General features: G+C 39.4%; 2 protein-coding genes across 38 annotated transcripts in view; one reads left to right on the top strand and one right to left on the bottom strand.

The window, feature by feature from the left end:
- The window catches only part of KEL (Kell metallo-endopeptidase), a 294,970-nt gene that overhangs the window by 192,160 nt on the left and 81,213 nt on the right, over window positions 1-21,597 (bottom strand). The gene's annotated exons all lie outside the window — the stretch shown is intronic.
- Window positions 1,792-8,569, top strand: PIP (prolactin induced protein). Its single transcript, XM_038559342.1, has 4 exons — window positions 1,792-1,950; window positions 3,889-3,994; window positions 7,913-8,027; window positions 8,344-8,569. Exons 1-4 carry the CDS (start codon window positions 1,856-1,858, stop codon window positions 8,463-8,465), a joined length of 438 nt encoding a protein of 145 aa, XP_038415270.1. The 5' UTR covers window positions 1,792-1,855; the 3' UTR covers window positions 8,466-8,569.

Below are 21,597 nucleotides of genomic sequence, written 5' to 3'. Positions count from 1 at the left end.
TAGTCCTAGAAGTCCTAGCCTCAGCAATCAGACAACAAAAAGACATTAAAGTCATTCAAATTGGCAAAGAAGTAGTCAAACACTCCCTCTTCGCCGATGACATGTTACTGTACCTAGAAAACCCAAAAGACTCCACCCCAAGATTGCTAGAACTCGTACAGCACTTCAGCAGTGTGGCAGGAAACAAAATCAATGCCCAGAAGTCAGGGCATTTCTACACACTAATAATGAGACTGAATAAAGAGAATTTAAGGAGTCAATCCCATTACAATTGCACCCAAAAGCATAAGATACCTAGGAATAAACCTAACCAAAGAGGTAAAGGATCTATACCCTAAAAACTACAGAACATTTCTGAAAGAAATTAGGAAGACACAGAGACGGAAAAATACTCCATGTTCATGGATTGGAAGAATTTATATTGTGGAAATGTCAATGCTACCCAGGGCACTGTACACATTTAATGCAATCACTATCAAATACCATGGACTTTCTTCAGAGAGTTCGAACAAATCATCCTAAATTGTGTGGAATCAGAAAAGACCCTGAATAGCCAGGGGAATATTGAAAAAGAAAACCAGAGCTGGGGGCATCACAATGCCAGTTTTAAGTTGAACTACAAAGCTTTGGTCATCAAGACAGTGTGGTACTGACAAGAAAACAGAAACATGGATCAATGGAACAGAATAGAGAATCCAGAAGTAGACCCTCAACTCAAGGGTCAACTAATACTCGACAAAGCAGGAAAGACCATCCACTGGAAAAAAAGACAGTCTCTTCGATAAATGGTGCTGGGAATGTTGGACAGCCACATGTAGAAGAATGAAATTAGACCATTCTCTTACACCAAACACCAAGATAAACTCAAAATGGATGAAAGATCTAAACGTGAGACAAGATTCCATCAAAATCCTAGAGAAGAACACAGGCAACACCCTTCTTGAACTTGGCCACAGCAACTTCTTGCAAGATACATCCATGAAGGCAAGGGAAACTAAAGCAAAAATGAATTATTGGGACTTGATCAAGATAAAAGATTCTGCACAGCAAAAGCAACAGTCAACAAAACTAAAAGACAACCTACAGAATGGGAGAAGATATTTGCAAATGATGTATCAGATAAAGGGCTAGTTTCCAAGATCTATAAAGAACTTATTAAACTCAACAGCAAAGAAACAAACTATCCAATCATGAAATGGGCAAAAGACATGAACAGAGATGTCACAGAGGAAGACATAGACATGGCCAACAAGCAATGAGAAAATGCTCTGCATCCCTGGCCATCAGGGAAATAAAAATCAACACCACAATGAGATACCACCTCACACCAGTGAGAATGGGGATAATTCACAAGGCAGGAAACAACAAATGTTGGAGAGGATGTGGAGCAAGGGGAACCCTCTTACACTGTTGGTGGGAATGTGAACTGGTGCAGCCACTCTGGAAAAGTGTGTGGAGTTTCTGCAGAGAGTTAAAAATAGATCTGCCCTACGACCCAGCAATTGCACTGCTAGGGATTTACCCCAAAGATACATATGCAGTGAAACGCCGGAACACCTGGACCCCAATATTTATAGCAGCAATGTCCACATACATGCTAAGTATACTAAGTAAATAGGAAGGAGGGATAATCTAACTCCTCTCCCAATCTGTAACAATAGCTGAATGTTGACTTTTTCCATAGAAAAACAAACTTTAGCTCAACAAGGAAAGGGCATGGGTGGGAAGGATAATTGGGTAACTGACCACATGGATCCTCTTGGCAACTCTCCCACTTCCTCGATCTGCATATAAGGAGTATGCTGGGCACCGGGGCCAGTACTTCTCTAGGACATCACATCCTGTCTCCTCCAACATGCACCTTCTCCAGCTCCTGTTCAGAGCCGGCCCTGCCATTCTGCTCCTGGCTTTCTGTCTGCAGTTCAGGACCAACAAAGCTGAGGAAGACACGTGAGCCAAGCCTTTCTCTCCCTCACAAAAATCCCTTCAGGGAGGGCTCCTAACCTAGCCTGGAAATCTGTTTATCCCTTCCTGATGTCCCTGAAACTTAGTCTTAGGGAATCTCATAAATCCCATGTCAAGTCCCACTTCTCTCCTCTTAGGAAGCTCTAGTAACTTCCCTCCTATATTCACTTGGTGCTTTTAGGTTGTCCAGGGAAACATGGCTCCCAGCGTGCATAAAGCCTGTAGTTAACAATCAGTCTTGCTCTATGGCTCTGGTCCACATCCTGTCCATAGTCTTTACCTTTATTAGATTTATGCTCAGTGAACTTTACATTCTCATACCTTGCCTCCTAGAACAGAAGGTTTAGCAGGTCTATGAGTTCCAATGATAGCTTTGAGCAGTTTTGGCAGGACTCACTAAAGGATCAGAGGCCCTGATCACTGAGCCTTGATACCATAGTCCAAGGTTGAGCTAGCCCAGCAGCTTAGACATTCTGTCCTATTCTGAAGCCCAGAGACAAAAGCAAGTACACACTCACCCCACTACCCACACTAGGACCCAGGAGCACAATTTCAGAAGCCAAATCATTGAAGGTACATATTTGAAGCAAGCAGGAAAACTAGGCAAAATGAAGTCGGAAATGGAGCCAGGGTCTGGGGGAAGCAAGGACACTTAGAAATTCTAGAGGGTTTTCTCTATAGAAGTATGGTCTTAAATGCTGGGTTTTTGGATTGTGATTCTGATGGTACCCTCTGTGACACAACTAGATACCCTGTCCTGGAGTAAACCATTCAGAGTTTTTGACAAGTCGGTGTAGTGCAGGCAGCGTCCTAAAAAACCTTGAGTAGGGACAGGTTCAGAGGTAAATGTCACCCCGTGTAGCCCTGAGGGGGCAGCAGTTGTCGAAATAAGCTGTGCTAATTAGGGTGATCAGCCATCCCTGTTTGCCCAGGAATTTCTTGGTGTTAGCACTGAAAGGCCCTCATTTCGGGAAGCTTCTCATTTCTGGGCAAGCTGATCCAATCACTCATTCTAGCTAAGTGGATCATCTTATGAATCCTAAATTCATTTACAAATGACAGGAATTTTCACACGCCTTTCCTGTGCACTGAGCACCAGAGTAACTGGCACAAGCAATGAAGTATCTCCAAAATCAGAGATGTTTTATTCTAGGAAAATGAGACCATAAGGCATTGCAGCCAAAAACCTGAATTCCCTCTTGTCCCACCCAACACCAAAGGAGCTCAGCCAGGAGTTTCCGGGAGACAGAAAGTAACTTTCCTGGTCCTGAAACCAGTTCTCCATGACAGAAGAATCTTTGACTTCTCTCTGCCTCCATTTCCTTTTCCCATCAGATTGTGTTATGTGCCTTGAAAGTAGGGTGGCATCTAAAGCTCCCAAATACGGTCATGTGTCCAAATTCACTGCAGACATACAGGAATACAAATTCTTAGGCCCCACCAGGAACCAAAGAAGGAAGAGCTCAAGGATGACTCAAAATTCCTCCAGTGCATTAAGATGTTTATAGTTTAATAGGATTCTGTTGTTACGGAATATTGTACTAATGATGACTTGAACCCTCCCATTTAGTGGACAATCAATAGAACCTGCAGGATTTTGTTTGGAAAAAATGACGATGCTCAATGGGCACTAAAGAGGGCATATGAGATGAGCACTGGGTGTTATATGTTGGCAAATTGAATTTAAATATAAATAAATAAATAAAGCATCAAAGTTGATTAAACAAAACAAAGTCTGTAGAAAATAATCGAACCAAACAAGAACCAAAGATTCCCAGGGGTTATGATGCTCAGCAAATGATTCAGATCTCATCATTCCCTTCCCCTTGCACCTTCCCTGTTCCCTCTGCTCTGCTCATTGTGCCCCGATCTCTTGTGGGCAGACCTTTGATCTCTGTCCTGCTTCTTTCTTCCCATAACCAGCCGAAAAGTGTTATCAATGGAAGTGCAGATGCCCAGAAAAGCAGCACCAAATGAAGAAATCTCTGTGACAGTTAGAGTTCAAACAGAATTGAGAGAATGTATGGTGGTAAGTAGAGGCCTGGGGAAGTGAACTCAAGAAAAATCTGACTCCTTAGTTATGAATACAATTAGACTAATCTCTCAGTTTAATGTTGCATATTATACTTAATAATAGGATGAATAACAATCCTTATGCTCCCAATTCTCACACATGTTATGCTACTCGAGCCTCAGAACAATCATCAGATCTTGGGGCAGATTACTATTCTTGTTTTACAGACGAGAGCCTGGTCCAGAGAGGTATAGGAAGGATGAGAAGGAAAGAAGGAATGAGTAGTGAGAAAAGTCCAGCTAAGAGGGAGAAGAGAGGAAAAGGCATAAGGGCTGGGGGAGGAGAGGTAAGAATTCCTCCAAGTCCTGGGCATGATTGTTCGAGATGAAGGGTGGGATAGGAGGTTCTGACAAAAAAACCTGCACCCTCATCCAGTGGTTTGAGGCAGGTGGGCAGAAGAGGTATGGTGCCGAGAACACATGGGATACGACTGCCTCCTCTAGAGTAAGCTCTGAGCAGAGGCTGTGTTTATCACCCCTCTCTTTGCTCTTCTGCTCTATCATCACAGGTTCATCCTTGTTCCAGCCTCCTCTCAACAAGGAGCCCACACTCTCCTCACCACTTTCTCTAATTCAGCAGTTGTGGGAGGGAGGTCCAATCCTTTTACTAGATCAGAGGTTCTCAAATGGAAATGTGTGTTGAGACTTGCCTGTGCACTATCGCTCCTGTCTGGCTGTCTGGGCCATGAGGAGAAGGGACCTGTGCCGGTTTAGTCCATGGAGACTCTTCCCCAGGGAAGAGTGTGTCCTTCTCCTCCCTGCCAGCAGCCTTCTCATGTGTTGTCACACACACACACACACACACACACACACACACACACACACACACAATTTGCCCCTTGTTAGCTGGCACTGTTCTAGGGCCAAGACCCAGATGTCTCCCCTTGCCTCTTTCTAGAATAGCACTCTCTCAGGCAGCACGAGTGTTTCCCTACAGGAGTTTCCTAACTCAAATTAGATTTAAGTATGATGATTAAATCAAAAACAAAATTAGGAGCATGAGGATTGCTATTCATTAGAATATGTCCTAGACATGGCCCCATACCTGTAAGAGAAAGACTCTGGTCACTGAGTAAAGAACAGCATAGCTGCTTTGTCAGATTTGTCTGTTTACACCTCAAGAATTTGCACCTTGTATGTTGATTGGAGGTGGAAGGGAGCCACATCATAATCTTTCAATTTTGTTTATTTATCATAACCACAGGTGACAAAAGGAATGAGAATGTGTGCATAAAAGTCCTGTGATCATGGTAGTTTCTGGTGATGATAATAAAAGTCTGTTTCTACCTCTGAGAAAGTGATGAGTATAAAAAAAAAAATGTGTTTAATCAACAACATCCCACATAAAATAATTCTGTGCTGCTGTGGCTAATAGGACTATATTTTAAGAACAATGCTAATTACAATAAAAAGGCAATCTTTAAAAACTTACCCAGGTACAAGGAATCTCATAAAATAAATGATATCGCAAATTAGAATTTATGGGAAATTTTGTTAGTCTGGTCAACCAATTTTTTAGACTTTTTTAAAAAAGATTTTACCTATTTATCTGAAAGAAAGAGAGCAAGTGAAAGGAGGAGGGTGGCAGGGAGAAACAGACTCCTGGCTGAGCAGGCAGCCAGTGGGGCTCTTATGACCTGAGCCAAAGGCAGCCACTTAACTAAGTGAGCCATCCAGGTGTGCTTGTGATTAATCAATATTTATTTGTAGCTTCCAATATAAAAAAAATCTGTCTATAAAAACATCTTCATATTTTTAAATGCTAAGAAAACATAATTCTTCTATGTGTGAAGATTCTAGTACCGAACCCTCATTTTTTAAACAATTGTGTTTTTACAAGCAAAGTTTTGATCAAGTGAGGTATTAGGATCACAAATTTAAAATAGATTATACTCTCAATCGTGTATTGGATTATAAAGATTGTATAATCTTTTTTTTAAGATTTTTTATTTATTCATTAATGAGAGGCACAGAGAGAGAGAGAGGCCGAGACACAGGCAGAGGGAGAAGCAGGCTTCACGCAGGGAGCCTGACATGGGACTCGATCCTGGGTCTCCAGGATCATGCCCTGGGCAGAAAGCGGCGCTAAACTGCTGAGCCATCCGGGCTGCCCACATTGTATAATTTTTTAAGGTTGAAGAGAATTTACGGCAAACCACAGTACTTAAACATTTGTGGTGTAGAGCATTTTGCTGGTCTCGTGAAGTCTAGGGAACATATCAGAAAATTGCTTTTAAATGTGTGCCTGAAATGCATTGGATTATACAGGGAAACTACCATCATGAAACACAGTGATCGGATTATTAAAAACAAACTTTTGAGGGGTGTCTTGGTTGTTCATTTCACTAAGTGTCTAACTCTTGATCTCACCTAAAGTCTTGATATCAGGGTCCTGAGTTCAAGCCCTGTGTTGGAGCTTAATAAATAAATAAATAAATAAATAAATAAATAAATAAATAAATAAATAAATAAATAAATAAACAAACAAACAAACAAATAACTTTTAAGTTGGTACTATTTACATTCTTTATCAGTATATTAGCTAAAAAGGCAATATATTTAAAATGTAAACAAGTTAAATTTTATTTTATAAAGATTGTCTATGTAATGGCTCTTGTTGCTCTTGTTGCTCACCTTGAATAAGTAGCTTCTACTGTGTACTGGGTTTTGACAAGTGGATTCCAACGGATTTGGATTTTTTTGTTTTGAGTATTTAAGTGCTGAAAATTCTAATCCATTGGAATAAACTGTTGTAAATGCCAATAAAAAGGGAAACCAGGCAACGGTAGGTTTCTTGAAAGAAACGCCAGGATCTCCAAAGTAAAATTCTAACGGTGAGAATGCTTGAATACACCGTTTGTAGCTGACAGGCTATTCGGTGCACGGTTGCCAGTTAGCTGGGCAAGCCTCAGGAGATGGGCAGACGGCCCTGGCCATGACCATGCAACCTCATGATAATGTCCCTGGGTTCAAGGTAGCGATCAGAACAGGCAATATTCTGAGTTATATAAACCTATAAGTGATGCAAACATATCTACGTTTCTCTCCATGATAAAAATCACGCTTATGGCTAATGCCACTGAGGATTGTTGATGACGTAACAGAACACTTAATTTTAGTGACGGGTTAATAAAGATACAATTTCTTTCCATCCGAGTTCACAGACTCAGTGAATTCTATCTACAGACCCCTGAGGGTCTATACACCCCAGGATAACACCCCCTTGCTGGACACTAATCAGACAAAAGCTTCCTGATGCTGCTGAAGCTTACATATCTCAAATTGTAAAGCCCTCTCAAATTAAAAAAGGAAAAAGAAAATTTACCTTCGAGATTTTGCTTGTTAATCTAACCAACAGTTTGGTAGGAGGTAACGGTTTCCCTCTCACAGCTGAGGAAAGAGAGACTGAGAGCTGTCACTTCAGTCATCAAAGCACGATTCTGGCAACAAGTCCTGGTTTTGGCCTCCCTACGCAAAAGCCAAGCTGTGGTCACAGACAGGTTCCTGAAAGCCCTAGCCAGGGAACCAAAGTAAATCTGCTCCCCAGATGAAGGCTGCCCCAGAATGTGGTCTCCTTGTCTTGTCAATTCACTAACTCTTCCCATCAGAGCCAAGCCCCATGGTAGCGCTATAGCAGGAATTTGAAGACATGTTGACAGGAAATCTTCTCACATAGACTTTAGTTCCCAAAATGATACTACAAAATTGGACTCCACGGTGCCTCTGGTCTATATCTGTACCTGTTCTTTGTGCACGAAGGATGTTGTCCTCCTCCTCCTCCTCCTCCTCTTTCTTCAGATTCCCTTATCTTTCTCTCCCTTTACAACTCCCCAGACTAACACAAGGTCCTCTCTTCCCACCTCCTCCTCCTCAGATTCAATGTTCCCTCCTAAGTCGCAATCCAATGGAAGGGCCTTTTAACTATGTTTACACTGCCTGTCTCTGTGACAGTAATCCAAGAACTTTCTACTGGGACTTCAGAGTCAATAGTAAGTACAGGGGTCATTCAAGGGAAGAACGATCTGCTAGGGTGGGGGAAAACATAAAGAAAGATGTGACTCCAGATGTGGAGCAGAGTGTTGGGGCAGAAGGGTAGAGACAAAGGAGGGAAGAGGGGAGAGTAGATGGGGACTATGCCCAGGCGTGAAAGGTGAGAGGTTGTGTGAGAAAAGCTAATAAGGGAGATACATTTGCAAATGATTTGGGGAAACTGCGCCCTAGTGGGGAGGTGCCTGAAGCTAGGAGAAAAGCCAAGAAATGGGGTTAGACTGTTATCAGAGAACATCTTTGTCCTTTCTCTTTCAGAAACGATGTCAATAATAGCATTGACCCACATTATTGATAAAGAAGATATCTGCCCTTTCAAAGCAGTGGTGCCCAATGGACCAAAATATTTTTATATGGTGAAGAACATAACAGTATCTTGATCTTGTTGGAAGCTCTTGTCTAACTACCCCCCAGGGTGGTTCCACAAAGAAAACTTGGCTGGAGTATCTGTTGTGGTCTGTGAAATAAACTTCTCACAAACTTCTCTGTGTTCAGTTGTGTCTTCTCTTCCAAATCTACCCCAAAGGAGCCTCAGAGCCCCCAGAATTTCTAGAACTTTGTTCTCTCAAAGAACTGTTACTGAGGAGAGTTTCTCATTGCCCACTGGTATGCAGAGTGAGAAATGAAGAAATAAAGAAGACTCATGGAATCTGAAATTCTCTGGGTTCCTAAATATGATGCCTTTTCCCTATACCCATGACCTGTGTTTCCCTACTACAGGGGAAAACTCAGAAAGCTAGGTAATGCCAGGTGTTAGTGGAAAATGAGGGGCTCTGGGAGCAATTAAGCACTGCTGATGGCCTTTTGGAGAAAACCATCTGATATTACTTAACCAAATCAATTCTACACCTACCATATGACCCAGCACCTGCACAACTAGAAGCTACAGTAAGAGACCCTGGGCTCATAGGCCAGTATGTTCTAGCTATGGAAAACAAAGCACCACTGAATAGCCAATGTTCTAAAATATATTCCTCATCTTGAAGGACATCCCTATAACCCTAAACAGTGTGATCTCCAAGCTATCTCCTTTGCTGCTCATTTATGAGTTTTATCCAGCATGCTGTAGGCAGCCAGTAGTTTCCTGATGATGCCATTAAGGGCAAACTGGTAGATTCCTTGATCACATACCCATCATGGCAACCGTTTCATTTAAAAGAAAGATTCCCTTAAAATAAAGAGATACTAGATGAGATTCCATGTCTATGGCCAACAAGCACATGAGAAAATGCTCCGCATCCCTGGCCATCAGGGAAATACAGATCAAAACCACAATGAGATCCCACCTCACACCAGTGAGAATGGGGAACATTAACAAGGCAGGAAACCACAAATGTTGGAGAGGATGTGGAGAAAGGGGAACCCTCCTGCACTGTTGGTGGGAATGTGAACTGGTGCAGCCACTCTGGAAAACTGTGTGGAGGTTCCTCAAAGAGTTAAAAATAGATCTGCCCTATGACCCAGCAATTGCACTGCTGGGGATTTACCCCAAAGATACAGATGCAGTGAAACTGACTGAGGTAATATATTTTACAAACACATCCTGTGATGTTGCAGCTTACTTCCTCAAGGGGACCCAGTCTCTCTTTGAATCAATAGGCTCTGAGAGCCAACTCTGATCTGGAAACTAGATGAAGGACTATGATTTGCCATTATGTTAGCCAACATCAGCCTTCCACTTACTCAGTCTTGAACTTTTAAGTTAAGCAATCCTCCACTGTCTTTCATTCTTCTCCTAAGAACACCATGATCTATTCGCCATCACCAAATAATACCTGTTGGCCAAAGTTCCCATTATAATTTTAACCTTGCTGCCAGTTACTTTAATTATGACACCCTTGTCTCCAATACTGAAGTGCTAATTCCAGGCCTCTGCTAGTCCAGAATCTTATAAACCCCACTGACACAAGGGAACCTAGATCTATAGCAGCAGTTTCTATTCCACCTCAAACTAAAGAGGACAGTCATCAATGAACTTGACAATTACAGTGTTCCACCCCCTCCACTAGCACATTCTTTACTGTTTTTAATTTTTTTATTTAAATTCAATTTAATTATCCAAAGCTGGAGGCATTACAATTCTGGACATCAAGATGTATTACAAAGCTGTAACAATCAAGTCAGCATGGTACTGGCACAAAAAACAGACACATGGATCAGTGGAACAGAACAAGGAACCCAGAAATGGACTCTCAACTGCATGGTAAATTAATCCTTACTGTATCTCCAAAGCGTATGTCTTCTGGGATAACTCAAGTAGCAAAGTCATCTAATTGATTCTCTGACCTTGTATAATATATCCAGTCTGGCACCTCTCCCCCCTAAATCTTTTGAAACCTTCCTAAGTACTCTGACCAGACAGTTTGAGCATATCCACATCATTTTCTTTAGGTCACCACATTTCAAACTTTAAGGGACCACCCCAGCAGAATTTCAAAATGATTCCAGGTATTCTTTGCCGGGAACTCAAATTTAACTCAAAGTTAAATCAAATTTAAACTTAAATACTGAGTCACAGGAGAGTGCCTCTCTGTAAGCACCTTCCAAAATCCCAATGATCCTTACCCTGTGACATTCATGCCTTTGCATAATTCCCTTCCCTTGAAAGCATGCAAGAGCAATGACTTCCTCCTAACCAGTGGAACATAACAAAGGTGATGAGATGTTACTTATCTACTTAGGTTATGTAAGATAGTGATTTGAACCTTATTAATAGACTCTTTCCAATGCTGGCTTTGATGAAACAAGGTGCCATTCTGGAAAGGTCTACATGGCAAGCAACTGAGGATGGCCTCTGGCCAACAACCTGCAAGGAATTGAGGCCCTCAATCCAACAATTCACAAGGAGGTGAATCTTGCCAACAATCACATATGCTTGGAAACAGATTCTTCCATAATTGAGCCTTCAGATGAAAACTTAACCCTGGCTAACACCTTGATTGCAGCCTATGAAACATCCTGGAGAAGAGCTGTGCTGTGTCTAGAACTTTTAACTACAGAAACTATGAAATCATAAATGTGTATGTTTTCAAAAGCCACTATATATATTATAATTCATTACTCAGCAATAGATAACACAGGCTCAGTCTCAATAAATGCTTTTTGAGTAATATTATATTTTGTCTTTTATGATAAAAGACAGTCAAAATCGATTCCCAGACATGATCTCCTCATTCCTGTTGATAAATACTGTCAACACCATGGGGGGCGAGAGGGCAGGAATCTTTGGGAAAGTTCTCCAAGGGGTGGGGGGAAGCTGCCAAGCACCATTTTCCTTCAGCCTAGACACATGGATACCTGTGGAAACCGGCACAGTGCCAATACTCTCCACTACCTTGCTAATAGTGGATCCCACCCCTGTAGTCTTCTGTGGATCTGCCCCCTCCAAGCCCAGCCTAGGCAGGAGTCCACCCAAAGCAGCATCACAAGCATGGCAGTGAGAAAGCAGCCCTGATAGGGGTCAGCAACACCCCAAAATGATTCTTGCCTTGGGTAGAGGGGCCACATACCAGTTCAACTATAGCCCCAACAGTGGGCTGGAAGCAAACATTTGGTCTAACTGCAGGCCCTGGCAATCAACAAAAGCTTAACAGGGGACAAAACAGGGAGAGTGACCTGCACTTTGGTGCTACTGAAGCTCTGGAAAACACCTGATTTAACACAACTCAAGCCCCAGGCAGCCCCAGACTGGCCCACTAACAACAAAGGGACCAAACTACCCAAACAGGCAAAGAAAGCCATTGCAGACAACTGGACTAAAGGCAAAGGTGGTTTATGCACAACAGTACACAGAGGAGACAACCTGAAGTACCAGTTTCTGGTGAATAGGGGACATTGCACCATGGGGCACTACAGGACCTCTTCTTCATAAAGCCACTACTTTCCAGAGCAGAAGACATAGCTGACTTTATTAATACGTATAAACACACACACAGAGTTAGACAAGATGAGACAGAGGAGTATGTCCCAAATGAAAATATAGGACAAAATCACAGCAAGAGAGCACAACAAAATGGATATAAGTAATATGCCTGATAGAGAATTTAAAGTAATGGTCATAGGAGTGCATTGGTGGCATAGTCAGTTAAGCATCTGACTCTTGGTTTCTGTTCAGGTTGTGATCTCAGGGTCATGAGACTGAGCCCGTCGTTGGGCTCCACACTAAGCATGGAGTCTGCTTAAGACTCCTTTCTTCTGCCCCTCACCCTCTCTCAAATAAATAAATAAACAAACAAATCTAAAAAAAAAAAAAAAAAAGAATGGTCGTGAACATACTCACTGGACTCAAGAAAAGGGTGGAAGACCTCAGTTAGACCCTCAACAAAGAGACAGAAGACATTAAAAAGAAGCAATCAGAAACAAGAAACACAATAACTAAAATTAAAAATACACCAGATGGAATAAATAGACTAAAGGAAGCAGAAGAACAAAGTAGCAATATGGAGGACAGAGTAAATGGAAAGCAATCAAGCTGAACAACAGAAAGAAAAAAGAGTAATGAAAAAACCTGAAAGTATATTAAGGGAGCTCAACAACACCATCAAGCATAGGATTCCTGGAAGGAAAAGAACGAGAAAGGGGGTAGAAAATTTATTTGAAGAAACAATAGCTGAAAACTTCCTGGATCTGGATAAGGGAACAAAAATCCAGATCCAGGAGGCACAAAGAGTCTCCAGAAAAATCAACCTAATTAAGTCCACACCGAGACACACACTAATTAAAATGACAGAAAATAGTGATAAACAGAGAGGTTTAAAAGCAGCAAGAGAAAATCAAACAGTTATATACAAGGGAAAACCCATAAGTCTATCAGTTGAGTTTTCAGCAGACACTTTGCAGGCCAGAAGGAAGTGGCATGATATATTCAAAGTGCTAAAAGGAAAAAATCTGCAGCCAAGAATAATCTAACCAGCAAGGCTATCTTTCAGAATAGAAGGAGAGATAAGGGTTTCCCAGAGAAACAAAATCTGAGGGAATTCATGACCACTAAACCAGCCCTATAAGAAATGTTAAAGGGGACTCTTAAGTGGAAAAGAAAAGACCATCAGGAGTAAGAAAAATAGAAAGAAAAAAAATTAAGTATATCTATAAAAATCAGTCAAGGGAATCACAAAAAAAGGATGTAAAGTATGATACCATATACCTAAAATATGAAGGGGGTAGTGAGGAGTGAAATTTTAGTGGGTTTTATTTAAGATTCTATCCATTTAGGGGCACCTGGGTGGCTCAGTTCATTGAGCGTCTGCCTTTGGCTCAAGGCATGATTCCAGGGTCCTGGAATCCAGTCCTGTGTCAGGTTCCCTGCTCATCACCTTGCTTGTACTCTCTCTCTCTCTCTCTCTTATATAAATGGATTAAAAAGATTCTATCCATCCATTTGAGAGAGACAGAGCTCCCTCAGAGAGCACAGAGGGAGACTGAGAAACACCTAAGCAGAGAGCCTGATGCAGGCTTCATCTTGACCTTGAGATCATGACCTGAGTCATGACCAACTGAGTAACCCAGAAATTGTAGTGCTTCTAGAATGGGTTCAAACTTAAGTGGCCATTAACTTAATATAGACTGTGATGTGCATAATACATTACATATAAATCTAAGGTAACCACAAGTCAAAAACTGTAATAGATATGCAAAAAATAGAGAGAAAGGAATCTAAGTATACCATTAAAGAAAGCAAGCAAACGATGAAAGAAGACACAAGAAAAGAACAGAGTAGGACTACAAAAACAACCATAAAACAAGTAACAAAATGGTAATAAATACATGGCTATCAATAATTACTTTGAATGTAAATGGACTAAACACCCCAATCAAAAGAAATAGGGAGATGCAATTGATAAAAAACAAGAAAGACCCTTCTATGTGCTACTTACAAAAGACTTATTTCAGACCTAAAGACACATGCATATTGAAAGTGAAGAGATGGAAAAGAATTTAGCATGCAAGTGGAAGTAAAAGGAGAGCTGGAGTATCAACAGTTATATCAGACAAAAATAAACCTTGAAAGAAATACTGGAATAAGAGTCAAAGAAGAACACTCCATAATCATAAGCAGAATAATCCAACAATAAGATATAACAGTTGTAAATATTTATGCACCCAACATAGGAATATCCAAATACATAAAGCAGGTAATAACATAAAGGAAGTAATAAATAGTAATACAATACTAATAGGGGACTTTAACACTTCACTTACATCATCCAAACAAAAAGCAACAAGGAAACAGTGGCTGTGAATGACATTGGGCCAGATGGATTTAACAGATTTATTCAAAACATTCCATCCTAAAGCAGCAGAATGCACATTCTTTTCAAGTACACATAGAATATTCTCCAGAATAAATCACAAAACAAGTCTTAACAAATTCAAAAAGATCAAGGTCATACCATGCATCTTTTCTGACCACAAAACTATGAAACGACAGACCAACCACAAGGAAACATCTGGAAAGAACACAAATACATGGGGGTTAAATAATATGCTACTAAACAATGAACAAGTCAACAAGAAGTCAGAGGAAACACAAAAATACACAGAGACAAATTAAAATGAAAACACAACAGTCTAAAATCTTTGAGATGCAGCAAAAGCTGTACTAAGAGGGAAGTTTTTAGCAATATAGGCTTACCTCAAGAAACAAGAAAAATCTCAAACAACTTAACCTTACACCTAAAGGAGGTAGAGAGAAGAATGAACAAAACCCAAAACTACTAGAAGGAAGGAAATAATAAAAATGAGAGCAGAAATAAGTGAAACAGAAACTAAAAAGAATAATAAAACAGGTCAATGAAATCGGAGCTGGTTCTTAGAAAAGATCAACATAATTAGTAAACCTTTAGCCTTACTCATCAAAAAAAAAAAAAAAGAGAGAGAGATAAAGAGAGAACTCAAATAAACAAAATCAGAAATAGAAATAACAAACCAACACCACAGAAATACAGAGGATTGTAACAGAATATTATGAAAAATGACATTCCAACAAATTGGACAACTTAGAAGAAATGGATAAATTTCTGGAAGCATATAACTTTCCAAAACTGAATCAGAAAGAAATAGAAAATTTGAATAGATCAACTACCAGCAATGAAATTCAATCTGTAATCAAAAAACTCCCAACAGGGGCACCTGGGTGGCTCAGTCAGTTAAGCATCTGCCTTCAGCTTGGGTCATGATCTCTAGTCCTGGAATCAAGCCCCACATCGGGTTTCCTGCTCAGTGGGAAGTCTGCTTCTCTCTCACTCTCTCTCCCTCACTCTCTCTCTTTCTCTCTCTGCCCCTCCCCATTGTGTTTCTCTCTCTCTCTCTCTCTCTCTCTGAAATAAATAAAATCTTAAAAAACAAAAAAACTCCCAACAAACGAAAGTCCAGGACCAGATGGCTTCACAGGTGAATTCTACCAAATATTTGAAGGAAAGCTAATACCTATGCCTCTCAAACTATTCCAAAAAGTAAAAGAGGAAGGAAAACTTCCAAATACATTCTATGAGGAGCATTACCCTGACACCAAAACCAGATAAGGACACTACAAAAAGACAGAGAAAAAACTACAAGCCAAATTATCTCTGATGAGCATAGATGCAAAAATCCTCAACAAAATATTAGCAAATTGAATCCAACAATACATTAAAAAAAAAATCATTCACCACAATCAAGTAGGATTTATTCCCAGAATGTAGGGGTGGTTCAACCAACCAATGTGATACAGCACATCAACACATGAAAGGGTAAAAACCATATGATCATTTCAATAGATGTAGAAAAAGCATTTGACAAATTACAACGTTGGTTCATGATAAAAACTCTTCAACAAAGAACGTTTAGAGGGAACATGCTTCAATATGATGAAACATGTTTCAACATAATATGAAAAGCCCACAGCTAATATCACACTCCATGGTGAAAAACTGACAGCTTTTTATTCAACACAGTACTGGAATTCGTAGACATAACAATCAGAGAAGAAACAAAGTTCATCCAAATTGGGAAGAAAGAAGTAAAAACTTTCACTATTGGCAGATGACATGACACCACAAATAGAAAACCCTAAAAACTCCACCAAAAAACTAGTAATGTTGAAAAATGAATTCAACAAGGTCCCAGGATACAAAATCAATATGCAGAAATCTATTGTATTTATATATTAATAATGAAGTAACAAAAAGAGAAATTAACAATCCCATTTACGAGTGCACTAAAAATAATAAAATACCTAGGAATAAACTTGACCAAGGAGGTAAAAGACCTATACTCTGAAAATTATAAAGCCTTGATGAAAGAAATTGAAGATGACACAAACAAATAGAAAGTATTCCATGCTCATGGACTAGGAAAACCAATATTGTTAAAATGTCCATACTACCCAAAGCAATCTATGATTTAATGCAATCTTTATTGAAATACCAACAGCATTTTAACAGAACAAGGTCAAATAATTCTAAAATTTGTATGGAAACACAAAAGCCCTTGAGTAGCCAAAGCAATCATGAAAAAGAAAAATAAAACTAGAGGTATCACAATTTCAGATTTCAAGATATACTATGAAGTTGTAATCAAAACAGTATGGCATTGGCATAAAAACAGATACATAGATCAATAAAACAGACTAAAGAGACCAGAAAAAAAAATCCCATGATTAAATGGTCAATTACTCTTTGATAAAGGAGGCAAGAATATTTAATGGGAAAAAAAAAGTTTTTTCAACAAATGGTGTCTGGAAAACTGGACGGTCACATGCAAAAGAATGACACTGGACCGCTCTCTTACACTATATATAAAATAAACTCAGAATGGATTAAAACCTAAATGTGAGACCTGAAACTATAATAATCCTAGAAGAGACCACAGACAGTAATTTCTCCAACATCAGCTGTAGCGACATTTTTTTAGATATGTCTCCTGAGGCAAGAGAAACAAAATAAAAATAAATGGTTCTACATCAAAATAAAATACTTCTGCACAGCAAAGGAAACTATTGACAAAACGAAAAAGCAATCTTCTGAATGGCAGACGACATTTGCAAATGACATATTTGATAAGGGGTTTGTATCTAAAATATATAAAGAACTTATAAAACTGAACACCAAAAATAAATAAAAATCCAATTTAAAAATGGAAAGAAGACATGAACAGACATTTCTCCAAGGAAGACATATAGATGGCCAACAGATACATAAAAAGATGTTCAGTATCATTTATCATCAGGGAAATGCAAATCAAATGAGATATCACCTCACACTTGTCAGAATGGCTAAAATAAACAACACAAGAAACAAGTGTTGACAAGAAGTGGAGAAAAAGAAATCCTTGTGCATTGTTGGTGGGAATGCAAGCTGGTGCAGCCACTGTGGAAACAGTATGGAGGGTCCTCAAAAAATTAAAGATAGAATTAACCATATGATCTGGTAATTCTGCTACTAGGTATTTATCCAAATGTGACAATGCTAATTCAAAAAGATGTATGCAAAAAAAAAAAAAAAAAAAAAAAAAAAAAACACAAAAAGATGTATGCAATGTATGCAATGCAATGTCACTATATGGAATATTAAGCATAGAAAAGAATGAAATCTTGCCATTTGCAACAACATGGATAGATCTAGAGAGTATATAATACTAAGGGAAATAAGTCAGAGAAAGACAGATACTATATGATTTCACTCATATGTGTAATGTAAGAAATAAAATAAATGAACAAAGATAAAAACAGACCAAAAGCCCAGACTCTTAACTATAGAGAACAATGTGGTGGTTACCAGAGGGGAGGTGGATGGGACGATAGATAAAACAGGTGATGGAGATTAAGAGTATCATTATCATGATGAGTACCGAGTAATGTATTAAATTTTTGAATCACTATACCGTACACCTGAAACTAATAGAACATTGTATATTAATTATGTCATAATTATTTTTTAAAAAAGAGATACTTCACCCTCTTAAAAAAAAAATTGCCAGTATCTTGATGAGTAATCTTTTCCTTCCCATAGCAAGGACAGTCTTCAGTGCTTGCACTAAGGTGATACTTGACTCTGGTTACTGGCTAAAATCAATAAAGAGAAGATGTAGGGGCAGATTTCAAGACAAAACAAAAACCCATTTCAGGGGCATGGTCTCTAGACAAAAATGTTTGCTCTTTTGCAGCTCATCCTGATGCTTCAAACTCCAAATACGTTCTAATTGGAGCCCTCCGAGCTGTTGCTCAGACAATCTCATATGAAGTCACACTAGCAATTATCCTCTTCTCTGTACTACTAATAAACGGATCTTTTACACTATCCACGCTTATTATTACTCAAGAACATATATGACTAATCTTCCCCGCCTGACCCTTAGCCATAATATGATTTATCTCTACCCTAGCAGAAATTAACCGAGCCCCCTTCGACCTAACCGAAGGAGAATCTGAACTAGTCTCAGGATTTAACATCGAGTATGCAGCAGGCCCACTTGCCCTATTCTTCCTAGCAGAATATGCAAATATTATTATAATAAATATTCTTACAACAATTCTATTTTTCGGCGCATTCCACAACCCACTCATACCGGAGCTCTACTCCATTAATTTCACTACCAAAACAGTCCTCCTGACCATTTCTTTCCTATGAATTCAAGCATCATACCCTCGATTCCACTATGATCAACTAATACATCTTTTATGAAAAAATTTCCTACCCTTAACTCTAGCCCTGTGCATATGACATGTCGCCCTGCCTATTATCACTGCAAGCATTCCACCCCAAATATAAGAAATATGTCTGACAAAAGAGTTACTTTGATAGAGTAAATAATAGAGGTTCAAGCCCTCTTATTTCTAGAATAATAGGTTTTGAACCTAATCCTAAGAATTCAAAGATCTTAGTGCTACCAAACTTACACCATATTCTACAGTAAGGTCAGCTGAATTAAGCTATCGGGCCCATACCCCGAAAATGTTGGATCATATCCTTCCCGTACTAATAAAAAAAAAACCCATTCTCATTGCTAGCCTAATAACCGTTATAACCGGGACTATAATTGCCATACTAAGCTCACACTGATTATTAATCTGAATTGGATTTGAAATAAACATACTAGCCATTATCCCCATTCTCATAAAAAAATTTAACCCACGAGCCATAGAAGCATCCACAAAGTACTTCCTCACACAAGCCACCACCTCCATGCTCTTAATAATAGGTGTCACTATTAACCTATACTCCGGCCAATGAATACTTTCAAAAATCTCAAACCCTGCGGCATCCATCATAATAACCACTGCTCTAACAATAAAACTAGGCCTATCTCCATTCCACTTCTGAGTTCCCGAAGTAACACAAGGAATCTCACTCACATCAGGCATAATCCTGTTAACATGACAAAAAATTGCACCCCTGTCCATTCTCTATCAAATTTCATCATCCATTAACACTGACCTCTTAATACTAATAGCCCTTATGTCCGTATTAGTAGGAGGATGAGGCGGACTAAACCAAACCCAACTACGAAAAATTATGGCATACTCTTCCATCGCCCACATAGGATGAATAGCCACAATTATTATCTACAACCCCACAATAATAATTCTAAATCTAGCCCTCTACATCCTAATGACTCTCTCAACATTCATACTATTCACACTTAACTCATCTACCACAATGCTATCCCTGTCTCACACATGAAACAAACTCCGCCTAATCACCTCCATAATCCTAATCCTAATGCTATCTTTAGGAGGACTTCCTCCACTATCTGGCTTTATCCCTAAATGAATAATTATTCAAGAACTAACAAAAAATGACATAATTATTCTCCCAACACTAATAGCCATCACTGCCTTACTCAACCTATACTTCTACATGCGACTCACATACAGCACAGCACTTACCATATTCCCATCCACAAACAACTTAAAAATAAAATGACAATTTGAAAGTACAAAAAAGATAATCTTCTTACCTCCACTAGTCATTATCTCCACTATACTACTCCCACTAACACCTATACTATCTATCTTGGACTAGAAGTTTAGGTTAAATCAGACAAAGAGCCTTCAAAGCTCTAAGCAAGTATTATTTACTTAACCCCTGAAAAACAACACTAAGGACTGCAAGAATCTATCCTACATCAATTGAATGCAAATCAAATACTTTAATTAAGCTAAATCCTTACCAGATTAGTGGGCTTCCACCCCATGAAATTTTAGTTAACAGCTAAATACCCTAACAACTGGCTTCAATCTACCTTCTCCCGCTGCGTAGAAAAAAAAAGGCGGGAGAAGCCCCAGCAGTGTCTAGGCTGCTTCTTTGAATTTGCAATTCAATATGAATAATTCACCAGATGACTTGGCAAAAAGAGGACATAAACCCCTATCTTTAGATTTACATTCTAATGCTTTTATCAGCCATTTTACCTATGTTCATTAACCGATGATTATTTTCCACTAACCACAAAGACATTGGTACTTTATATTTACTGTTTGGAGCATGAGCCGGTACAGTAGGCACTGCTTTAAGTCTTCTAATTCGAGCTGAACCAGGTCAACCTGGTTCCCTATTAGGAGATGACCAGATCTACAATGTAATTGTATCTGCCCATGCATTCGTAATAATTTTCTTTATAGTTATACCTATTATAATTGGGGGCTTCGGAAACTGACTAGTTCCACTAATAATTGGCGCCCCAGACATGGCATTCCCTCGAATAAATAACATAAGTTTCTGGTTGCTCCCCCCATCTTTCCTCCTCCAACTAGCATCTTCTATGGTAGAAGCAGGCGCAGGAACTGGGTGAACTGTATACCCCCCACTAGCCAGCAACCTGGCCCACGCAGGGGCATCAGTAGACCTAACAATTTTTTCCTTGCATTTAGCAGGGGCCTCCTCCATTCTTGGGGCAATTAATTTTATCACTACTATTATTAATATAAAACCCCCAGCCATGTCCCAATACCAAACTCCCTTGTTTGTATGGTCCATACTAATTACAGCAGTCCTATTGCTATTATCATTGCCTGTATTAGCTGCTGGAATTACAATACTTCTGACAGACCAAAATCTAAACACAACATTTTTCGATCCTGCTGGAGGGGGAGACCCCATTCTATACCAACACTTATTCTGATTTTTCAGGCACCCTGAAGTTTATATTCTAATTTTACCTGGATGTGGAATAATTTCCCATATCGTTATGTATTACTCAGGGAAAAAAAGAGCCCCTTGGTTACATGGGTATGGTCTGAGCAATGATATCCATTGGGTTTCTAGGCTTTATTGTATGAACACATCATATATTTACTGTGGGAAGAGATGTAGACACACGAGCATATTTTACATCTGCTACTATAATTATTGCCATCCCAACAGGGGTTAAAGTATTTAGCTGATTAGCAACACTTCATGGAGGAAATATCAAATGATCTCCTGCCATACTATGGGCTCTAGGATTTATCTTCCTATTCACAGTAGGTGGGTTAACAGGTAGTGTTCTAGCCAACTCATCCCTAGACATTGTACTTCATGACACATATTACGTAGT

The sequence above is a fragment of the Canis lupus genome, chromosome 16 (genome assembly GCF_011100685.1).
Source record: "Canis lupus familiaris isolate Mischka breed German Shepherd chromosome 16, alternate assembly UU_Cfam_GSD_1.0, whole genome shotgun sequence".
Classification (NCBI taxonomy): domain Eukaryota; kingdom Metazoa; phylum Chordata; class Mammalia; order Carnivora; family Canidae; genus Canis; species Canis lupus.
The sequence above is the reverse complement of the archived record's forward strand: the minus strand, read 5'-3'. Positions and strand labels throughout refer to the sequence as shown.